The sequence below is a fragment of the Canis lupus genome, chromosome 6, assembly GCF_048164855.1.
Source record: "Canis lupus baileyi chromosome 6, mCanLup2.hap1, whole genome shotgun sequence".
Lineage (NCBI taxonomy): Eukaryota > Metazoa > Chordata > Mammalia > Carnivora > Canidae > Canis > Canis lupus.
The window spans coordinates 36,006,788-36,017,599 of NC_132843.1; the positions used below are offsets into that span (position 1 = coordinate 36,006,788).

A 10,812-nucleotide genomic window follows, 5' to 3' on the forward strand; every position below is an offset into this window, starting at 1 on the left:
CCCACTATGAGGCTGTGCAGTCCAGCACCAAGGGGAATACGGAAGGGAGATAGCCACGGGCAAGAGATGCTTCTTGTTCATCTTCAAAATAAACAGGGTAGCCCGGGTGGCTCAGCGGTTTAGCGCCACCTTCAGCCCAGGGCCTGATCCTGGAGACCCGGGATCGAGTCCCACATCGGGCTCCCTGCATGGAGACTGCTTCTCCCTCTGCCTGTGTCTCTGCCTCTCTCTGTGTGTCTCTCATGAATAAATAAATAAAATCTTAAAAAATAAATAAATAAACAAAGAAACAGAAAGTGGCAGGACGCAAATCCACAGGAGCCCAAGCCCACCGTCTGAGCTCCCCGACATGCCACTACTCGGCTCCTTCTCGTCCCCACCATGCAGATCCCCACACCTCTGATCTCCTTCTCTTTAAACCAACCGTGGGAGTGACTTCCTTTTTATTTGTCAGGCCTGTTGTTGTTACTGGAGAACTGTCTGGAATAGAGAGCAGGAAGGGGCCTGGGGCTCAGTAAATTTCCATGCACACCCTACTGCCCTTCACACCTTCCCCACAGGGTGTCGGGAAGGAGGTAGCAGGGAGGGAGGTGGCCACAGGGCCACAGTTCACCAAGCTAAAATATGGATCCCAGCAAAAGAAGCTGCTTTCTGAACACAGACTCCATTCCGTGGCTGCTTGCCCCTCATTCCTCTCGTTCTTAACTGCTTGCACTTCAAACCTGTGTTCCCAGAGGGGAAAGGGGAAGTAAGAACCCCCTCAGCATCCTGCATTCCTGAGACTTGGAGAAGTCATGGAGTATTTACTGAGTAGTCGTCTAGCCAGTTCCCCACATGGAAGCTGGGTTCCCTGAACTGACACCGAGCCTTCTTAGGGCTCCTTTAAATCAGAGGCACCCCACCCTGTCACTCCTGGCAGAAGGCCGTAGGCTCAGGCCCAAATAGTGCCTGGTGATCAAAAGGCCACTCACCCAGAGACAAGGATGGGCAAAGCTTAAAAGCTCTGTGGAATTCCTCAAAACACTATTCTCTAAAGAGATCACACTGACTCCGGAATTAAATCAGTTTGTTAAAAAATTACAAAATTTCTCTCAAGGGAAAATGTGCAATGAACCCCCAACATCTGCAGTAGGTCACATATAACTAACCAAGTGGTCCCTAGAGTCAATGGCATGTTAGAATCTCCTGAGGCCCTGGTCAGGTGCATACCAGTTAAATCACAATGTCTGGGGAGAAACCAGGCATCAATTTTATTTTTTTTTAAGGATCTCCAGGTGATTTCAATGTACAGCAAAGTTTGGAAACCCCTGAGCTAAGCAAGACATACTTATTAAGCATCTAATATGTACCCAGACAAAAAGGAGCCTTGCCCTCAAAGAGGTCACATGACCTTGGAATGAAGTAAAGACTGCAGGATTTTAAAGCTAGAAGATCATCTGCTAGGGCAGCCTCCTTATGTTACAGAGGCGGACACCAGAGCCCAGCATGAGGAAGTGACATACCCATCATCAAGCCATGAGCTCATGCAGAGCCCCCTGAAATCTGGAGCCCTCGGCTCCCAGGCCAGTGCTCTCCCTGGCCCGCCAATCTCCCTCCTTTCCCCCTTCCCCTCTTCTATCAGAGCTGGATGGCTCAGCTTGAGCAGAAAAGGGCCATCTGGCCACAAAAGTAACCATCTCCAATTATGCCACCACCAAATGGCTCTCAGGCTCAGGGATGTTGGCTTTGTTCTATGTTCCACTGTTGCACACATTAACCTTTCTGCTGAATGCTCCCTGAGCAAGGGAAGTGCCTCCTCCTTCCCAGAGCCCCAAAATACCCTAGGGAACACTGAATATACAGCAACCACTTATAGACGAAGGGTCAAATTTTGAGGCTTTAGCCTGGCTTTTGCCACCAATGAGCTGGGTGACCTTGGATTAAATCAGTCATCAGAATGGCCTAAAATATTTCCAATATTCCTGGAATACTTGTAGGATTTTAGAAGGTCTAATGGAAATACCTTAGGGCCCCAAAAGCCCCAGTGGCAGTCTAGAGAAGAGGTTATCCTCTGGTCCCCTCAAAGCTTCTCCTCTCTCAGCAGAAGCCATGTGTCCCTCAGAACCACTTGTGTTGGGGGCCCTGCCCTGCTTTGCATGGGGGATGCCAGATGCCTGCTAGGTGGTGGAGTGAGGAGTGATTTGTTCCAGCTGGTGTCCTTCCTCCCAAGTTCTCTTACACACTGGAGGGTCCCGGCATCCCCCGTTCCAGCCCATTACCCCCACCAGGAGTGGCTCAGTCCTGACCCCAAGGCCTGGGCTTTGCATTATGTGCCCACGCTCCAGTAACCTGGATTCTGTTGACTTTGCAGCTGCTACAAGCCATTCCCATCGGGGTCGGCCAGGTGTACGGCTGCGACAATCCCTGGACAGGCGGTGTGTTCCTGGTGGCCCTGTTCATCTCCTCGCCACTCATCTGCCTGCATGCAGCCATTGGCTCAATCGTGGGGATGCTAGCAGGTAGGAGAGAGTCCCCCTCTCTGCAGGGAGGACTTTGGAATAATTTTCCTGAGGTCATTTCACCACTGCACATGGCAAATACTCTAGACCTATTATCTTCACTGATGTTTTTGAACACTGTCAAGGATAGGGACTTATTTTTCCCTTTCTTGAGTCTCCGAAGGGAGCAGACTGCAGCAGCAGGATATATGGAGAGACACAAGGGACTGAAGACCTGATTGGCCTGCTAACTGGGCCCCTGGGAGCTGAGCAATGGGAGAAAGGGAAGGGTAATTCAGAGAAGGAGAACAGCAAACCACGGGGTATAAACGATCCAGCACTTTGAAATCTCAAGTAAACTAAAAAAAAAAAAAAAAAAAAAAAAAATCTCAAAACTTGTATTGCTATTTGACAAACATGCCTTAATATTTCTCCATGTATGCATATGTGTGTATATGCATTTATGTCTGTACATGGGACAGTAGAGCCAGAAATTGGAGTTAGGCATGTGGGACTAGGATCCTGTTGGCTCATTTCAATATTTTTCAAAAACATCTTGGAAGCAGAACTTAAAAGCAGCAGCAATACAAGGACCTGTATTACTTGAAAATAACTTCGAACTTACCAAAAAATTACAAAAATAAAAATGGGATGCAAAGCACCCATACATTCTTCACCTGATTCACCCACTGTTCACATCCCACCCTCCTGCTATATTATTTCTCTATCTCCATGTTTCTACATGTGCACATACATACTTTTCCTCCACCATTGGAAGCAGACCTTTCTTAAATGAAAACATTCTTGCTAAAAATGCAGTTGCTTTGGCCAAAGGAGTAGGGAAGGCCAAGAATCCCAAAGCCTTGACCTCCCCTCACCCTGGAAGTAGTCATACCCCTGTGTGAAATCTTCAGAACACCATTTGGAAACCACTGCTCTCTTCCTGTTTCCAGCTACTGAAGACATATGCCATTTGTAGAGGCTCCTTTGATGGGAGGGGGGAGGGACTGGAGGGAGATGGAAGGAGCGAAGCCACCCTGAGACCTGGCACCAGCCACGGGGCGGCTTTTGTGCTGGGACCTGGAACTGCCCAGAAACATCACCCCTTGTCCCACAGCCCTGACGGTGGCCACGCCCTTTGAGATGATCTACATGGGCCTCTGGAGCTACAACTGTGTCCTCTCCTGCATCGCCATCGGGGGCATGTTCTACGCCCTCACCTGGCAGACCCACCTGCTGGCCCTCGTCTGTGGTGGGTATTTGGGGGAAAGCTGGCAGCCAAGTCGTTCTGCTATTCCTTCCTCCCCTCCCTACTTGATGATGTGAAACCCATGGGGGACCACTGATCGGAACTGAGCAGCAGCAATACAAGGACCTGTGGCTTGGGTCCCAGCACTGGGGTACTTGAGGTGCCTCTTCTGTCAAATAGAGTCACAACCACACTTACTGCTATTACAGCAGTGCTGTAGGTGTACAAGATCACATATGCACTTCCTAATGTGCTAGTGGCAGTGTTCTGATGTAATAACTTTTCATCCCACAACCTTATAGAGCACCGCTGAGTGCCAGGCCCTAGGCTACACATGGGCAAGGCAGTGGTGACCACATCCTCATGAAGCCACATCTGGCACATTAGGAAATGTATAATCACATGATGGTTAAGGCCGTGATGTCTGAAAAGATTGTTGGAAAGACCCAGTGAGATGATGTACCTGGGAGCACTGAGGTCTCAGAAAATCATTCCATGGGACCTTGATTCCCATGGAGCAAATAGCATGCCATCCCAAGGGAAATGGGCTACAGGCCTTATTACAGTGGCAGCCCAGCACCACCTGTGAACTCAATCCTCCCAAGCCCACTAGCAGGCATCGATTGTCGGCCCATTTTACAGGTGAGGGAATGAAGCCCAGAAGGTTCATGAACTTGGTGTAGAACACAGTTATTAAGGGCAGAGGCAAGATTCAAACCCCATCCCCATCTTTTCCACCAGTCTTCCTGCTCTGGAGTTGCTTACAGTCTCTGGAAACAGCAGGACTTTAATAAGCAAAATTAGAGACATGTAATGGACAGAGTACCATCCAGAAGACCTTTTTTGTTGTTTTTCTTCCCCACTCATGTGCGGAGACTGTAAATGACTTCCATGTCCCTTGCATTCCTCTCAGTGGCCAGCAGGGAGACAGTAGACTTGGTAAATATTCTTCGAGTCAAAAGTGCCAGATATTTTGAGGCTAAGATTGTAACTGCCTTTGGCCTTCAGAGAAGTGGCAGATTCTTACGGCTAGAACCATCTGGGAAGGCTTCGGGCGGAGCATGGGGTTTATCTCAACACCTCCAGGGTGGGGATGGCTGGGAAGGGGCAGGAGAAGGTTTTCTGGACACAGAACAGAAAGAACAAAGGTAAAGGGGCAGAAGGAGCTTGTTCAGAGGCACAGGGGTGTGGATGAGCCCCCCTAACTGTCCTGGGGGTCACATCCTAGGGTGAACTCAGATGCCTGGCTCGTAAAGACAAGCTCATGGACCAGTAAGGTCCAGCGGGGTCTATCGTGGCTGCTTAGAATCTTGGACAGGAGGAGACTTGTTGGGGGCTCATGTAGTCTGACCCCTCACCCCCCAGACAGACTCTCCCCAAAGTCAGTATGGACAAACAGAAGATGCTTACTGAGCCCTGACTCTGTGCATGAAAGTGGGGAAGGGAGAGAAGGCTTTAACCTCTGCCCTGGGAACACCATCTGGTGGGAGAGTGGCTACACCTACCTGCAAAGATAACCACCATGGTGGTTATGTCCAACAAATAGGCCAGATGTCAGGGTATGGTGCAGACATGGAAGCTGCTAGAGACAGGATGGGACCCCTGCCCTTGGGGAGAGGTGGAGGCAGACCCTGGGAAGCTGACTCTATGGTGCTTGTTTTTCCACAGCCCTGTTCTGTGCATACATGGGAGCAGCCCTCTCCAACATAATGTCAGTGGTAAGTTTGGATTCTCCTGAACATGCCACTCCCCAGCCAGGGCTTGAGGACATTTGCAGTTTGTGGAAGAATCCTGAGTGTGTTACGGTAGCTAGTCAATGTCTTTGTCAAGGTTTATCGAGGGTTTGCCCAGAGAAGGACTGGCAGTTGTATTTGTGTTCCCCTGGCTGTGTGTGTGTGTGCCAAAGAGTGATACAACCAGCAGTGGAGAACCTAGATGGGCCGATGGAGGTGTTTGTGTGTGGCTAGATGTGGGAAATCATCCCAAGGCTGAAGTTCAGCTCCATCATTAAAAGATTCTGATTGTGTCCAAAGGTACCAACATCTCAAATGCCTAGATCAGCTACTCTGATGTTATGAACCCCAAAATCAATGTCATCACTAGGGAAGGATCCCCATCCTCAACTCCTACCCCATCCTTCTCCCCCAGGGTCCCTAAAGCCTAGGACCACTTTCAGACCCCAGTGCTACTTCTTCCAGGTTGGTGTGCCACCAGGCACCTGGGCCTTCTGCCTCTCTACCCTCATCTTCCTGCTCCTGACAACCAACAACCCAGCCATCTACAAGCTCCCGCTCAGCAAAGTCACCTACCCAGAGGCCAACCGCATCTACTACCTGAAAATGAAGAGCAGTGAAGAAGAGAAGTCCCCCAGCGGTGACTAGCCAGAAATGCTCTTTGCCTGGACCTGGTGTCTGCTCCCTGTGGTCTCAGCTCTGGGTCAATCTGCCGCAGCACTCACCTCTTGTGCCTCTCCTTGCACCTGTGTAGAACCAGACACACCTGTACCTCCCTTCCCCAATGCCGGTTTCTCTCTCTGCCCAAATAGCCACAACTATCCATACATGACATTAGAGGAAGTTGGTATGAGCTTGCCAGAGTTTTCAGAAGTAAGGCATGTGCTTTACATGTCATTGTCTTAAAAACATTTCTATTTAGTCTTTTGGAAAGATGATTACAAGATGATCTTTGAGCATGTTTAACTGAATAATAGATGCTGTAAAACTGAACTTGCTAAGTGGTTCCCAGGTGGACACAGAGTAGGTGAAAATTCAGGGGACACACGCAAAGAATTGAAGGTGCATCAGTGCACTGAGCTAATGGCTGATGAGCACACCCAGCTTTACATAAAAGAGAGGAATTTCACACGGATAGAGTTTTAAAGTCCAAACAGGAACAATCAGGGCACTGGGGTGTCTAAATAGGAAGTCTCACACATTCAGTGGAGACAGTGGTCAGAGGAAGGGCAAGCTGATATCTTCTAGCAGGAAGCAATTAATAAAAGTTAGATTCTGTATCTGACTTTTACTATAAAGGATAAAGTGGTGAAGGATAAGCATTTCTCAGCATAAGTCAAACCAGCAACTTTGAGCAGAGATCCTGGTTGACAAAAGTATCTGAGCTCAGAGGGTGAAAAGCTGGGGCAATTTATCTCATTTTCCTGTTTGCTTGTGGGTGTTGGAAGTTTTATGAGGGCTGTGATACTTAAAACAAATGGTTAGCCTGAGTAGAAGGACAAACTGTGATCCATGAAGTTCATAATTTGACTTCCCAATTACATCATTAGCCTACATTGTCTTTATTTATATGTATTATCAGGGCTCAGCAAACTTTTTCTGGAAAGGGTCAAATAGTAAATAGTTTTGGTTCTGGAGGCCTTACTGTGTCTTTAGCAAAGACTCACCTGCATCATTGGAGCATGACACAGCCTTAGACATGAGCGTGGTTGTGTTCCAAGAAGACTTTATTAAACAAGCAAAACCTGTATTTGGCCCACAAGCCTGAGTTTGCCAGTGCCTGACGTGGATGCTCCCCATGAGAATGATCAGGAGCTCGTGAGCAGAGGGCAGGCCCAAAAAGATGACACCAAGTTCTTTACCACAGACACCCACATAGCCTTTCTTTGCTGGGTTATAGTGGAAGATTTTTAGGAAAGTGAGATTAGTATGATGGGATCAGAAAAGTCTGCTCTGAGGCTCTTTGACAGACCCAGCATACAATGGGCTACACCAGGCCTTCCTTCCACAGTAATGTCTGGGAACCACCCCTCCTCTGTCCCCTCACTCTGTTTTCACCTCTGCCAGCAGATGCACACCAGGAGAGGAAGAGAAAACTGACCTTTGGTGCAGGAGTTTCCAGCAGGAAGAGCAGGGAGGCTCCTAGAATCCCAGGCTTGAAGGGGAGCTTTGAAGGCCAGATGGTCCTGCCCTTCTGGGATTCATGAATCCCTCTCTACAGAGGACAGAGGCTTCAGTTCCCTGCTGGGCTTCCAGACAGGGCTCAATTACCCAAAAGGGAGGGGGACCCCCCAAATATTCTAACGAGAGATAACAGAACCAGATAACCCCATTCATTCATTCGTTACGGACAAACTGTGCCCAGAAATCTGCTTTCCTTTCCTTCAAGCCCATGAGATGCTCCACCCCAAGAATGGGATCTGATGGGAGCTGGGTTTTAACCCTGCTTTATATTGGATTTCCAGGACAGGAAAACTATTTGGATATAAAAAAATCCTTTCAGTTCACTTAGACCAGATTCTCTCTCTCCTTTCCTTTCCTGCCCCACGTCTCTGTTGCTGACAAGGTCACAGCTATCTTGGTTGCTTTTTTTCTCCCACATCCCTGCTTCCACCCCCATAGAAATTAAATGTTAAACTGCTTTGCCAGCTGCCAAATTCATGTGAGGAAAAATGGGTAAGAGCTAAGTGATTCAGAAGAAGGGAAAAGCACGTCCAGCAAGTCTGGAAACACCACTGGGCCTTAGAAATTCTGTAATACACTATGATCCAGATGACCAGATATTTATGTAGAAATAGGAAAATATCTACTCATTTGAAATAAGAAAGAACTGCCTGGATGAAGTATTACTAATCACTGAATTCACTTGCCAAGAGATGTCGTCTAGGAATAATGAAATGTTTAAAAAAAAAATCTTATGTGACTAAGAGGCAGAAAATTGATGGTATTTCCCAAATGTGGTCAAATAAGCTCCTCCTGGAGCAGAACAAATCTTATTAAGCCAGTCTGGCAGGCAGATGCTGCATCTCTCTTGTGGGCATGGAGAAGGGTGGGGCAGAAATGCAAATCCCCACTCCTCTAAGAAAAGTCTGCCCCTCGCAGGTCACCCTGCCCAGTGGCCGTGGAGAGATGCCCAGAGGTCCTCTGAAGTTGCCCAAATAGTGATAGGAGGTTTGGAGAGCTCTCTGGAGTGACCCTGTCCTGCCTTGACCAGCACCTTCCCATCCCACTGATGAGTAGGATGGATCAGTAGGGGGGCAGAGGCCTTAACCACAGAGACACCACCGACGAGAGATTGCACAGGAGTGAGTCGCCAGGATAGAAGGGAGGAGAGCTTTGGGGGCCGCATCCAATCCATTGGATTACCCCCAATGGGGCAATCGCCCCAAACTCCAGACAGCAGCTTTTAGGTAGCCACATAGTAGTGAACACAAATATGGCTGAACATAAAGTCATTACAGAGAATAGGAACGTATGTTGGGCAGCAGGGGCAGTGGAGGAGGTGCTGCCCAAAACTGTCCCTAACACACGCCCCTCTCCCTCTCTCCACTGTCCCTTCCCCAGATCTTCTCATCTCCTCCTTCTGACCTCATCATCTCGCCCCTCCTCTGCTGCCATTTCCATCTGCCTTCTTCCCCAGCAGACGAGGGCTGCTGTCTCCCATGAAACTCTTGTCCTGCTGTACTTTTAAATCTTCCATCTTGACTCGTCTTTTAATTTCTCTGATAACCGACATAGTTGAGTTTTCTACTTTCTCTTGGTCAAACTTCAGAGTTTGTTTGCGAGGGAATAACCTGTTTTCTTTAGATTTACAACACTGTTGCCATGCTCTTACTCATTAGTCTCTCTTACCATGATTTCAATCTCTCCTGTATGTATGGCTGTACCTTTCCAATCTTACGGAAACTTGCTCTTTCTTTTACTTACTCAAGTTCATGATTTTTAAAAATTTTATTTGAATTCAGGGGATCCCTGGTGTCTAGTGCCTCCCTTCGGCCCAAGGTGTAATCCTGGAGTCCTGGGATGGAGTCTCACGTCGGGCTCCCTGCATGGAGCCTGCTTCTCCCTCTGCCTGTGTCTCTGCCTCTCTCTCTGTGTGTCTCTCATGAATAAATAAATAAAATGTTTAAAAAATAATAATAATTTTATTTGAATTCAGTTTGCCAACATAAAGTATAACACCCAGTGCTCACCTCATCATTGTGATAGGTTTTTATTGACTTTTTCAAAGAAGCAGTCTGAGATTTATTTGCCCTATCTCCAGTTCTGGTTTGTTTTCTATTTTGTTGATTTTTTTCCTGTTTTTTCCTATTTTTTCAAATTTAAATGTTCCTTTTTCCTAATGTTTTAAAATTAATGTGCAATTTCTTCATTTTAGATCTTTCTCCTTTAACAACAAAGGCATTTTTTAGGCTATTAATTTTCCTCTGAGTATAGCTATAGCTGTGTACTGTAGTTTTGGGAATAAAGTATTCTACTTTGATCAGTTTTGAATAGTTTGTAATTTTAGTTTTGATTTCTCTTTGATCTGAAAATTATTTAAGAATGATTTCTTAATTCCTAACACTTGGGACTTTTTATATTTTTTAACTTTCTATACTAGTTTTACTAGATTATGAGTAGAGGGGATGGCCTGTAAAACCTCTATTTTAAAATTATATGAATTCTTATTTGTAGCCAAGTACTTGGTTGATTTTGGAGATGCAAAATGCAAATTTTTTATTTGAAGGAAATACATATTAAATTGATTTATTAATTGCATCATTTAATTTTTCTATGTGCTTATTTATTTTTTGTCTATGGGATCTTAATTCTGAAAAGGGTTTATTAAAACTCAACTGTGGGGCACCTGGGTGACCCAATTGGTTAAGTGTCTCTTAATCTCAGCTCAGGTCTTGATCTCAGGGTCATGAGTTCAAGTGCCACATTGGGCTCCACACTGGTATGAAGACTACCAAAAAAAGAAAAAAGAAAAAATTTTCAATTAAAATTATATAGTTTCATGAAACTCTCTTTGCATTTCTGTAACATTTGTCTCATATATTTATCAGCTGCGTTGTTTGGTGCCTATGGGAAATGAGTCATTAATTTTTCATAAATGTTCTCTTTCACTATTTCTACACTGCCAATTTTTATCCTCATTCATGCTTTTAACCTCATTCCAACTTATCTAGCATTAGTGTTGCCATACCTACTTTCTTCCTAGTGTTTTCTTATCCCTTTGTTTCAACATTGATCATTTTCTTTTAACTTCTTAAGAATAGCATTTAGCAATGTTTTATATTTAACCTAATCTTAGTGTATCTGTAATTTAATAAGATAGTTTAACCTCTTCCTATTTAGTATAACCATC

At 46.1% G+C, this 10,812-nt stretch overlaps 1 protein-coding gene across 2 annotated transcripts in view; it reads left to right on the top strand.

Moving 5' to 3' along the window:
• Window positions 1–10,284, top strand: part of LOC140635212 (urea transporter 2-like) — a 470,205-nt gene extending 459,921 nt beyond the window's left edge. For both annotated transcript variants that reach the window (XM_072829450.1, XM_072829451.1), the window contains 4 exons: window positions 2,351–2,498; window positions 3,595–3,729; window positions 5,395–5,444; window positions 5,925–10,284. In XM_072829450.1, the coding sequence (XP_072685551.1) occupies window positions 2,351–2,498; window positions 3,595–3,729; window positions 5,395–5,444; window positions 5,925–6,107 (516 nt within the window). In that variant the 3' untranslated portion in view covers window positions 6,108–10,284. The remainder of the gene's footprint in view (window positions 1–2,350; window positions 2,499–3,594; window positions 3,730–5,394; window positions 5,445–5,924) is intronic.
• Window positions 10,285–10,812: the final 528 nt, after the last annotated feature.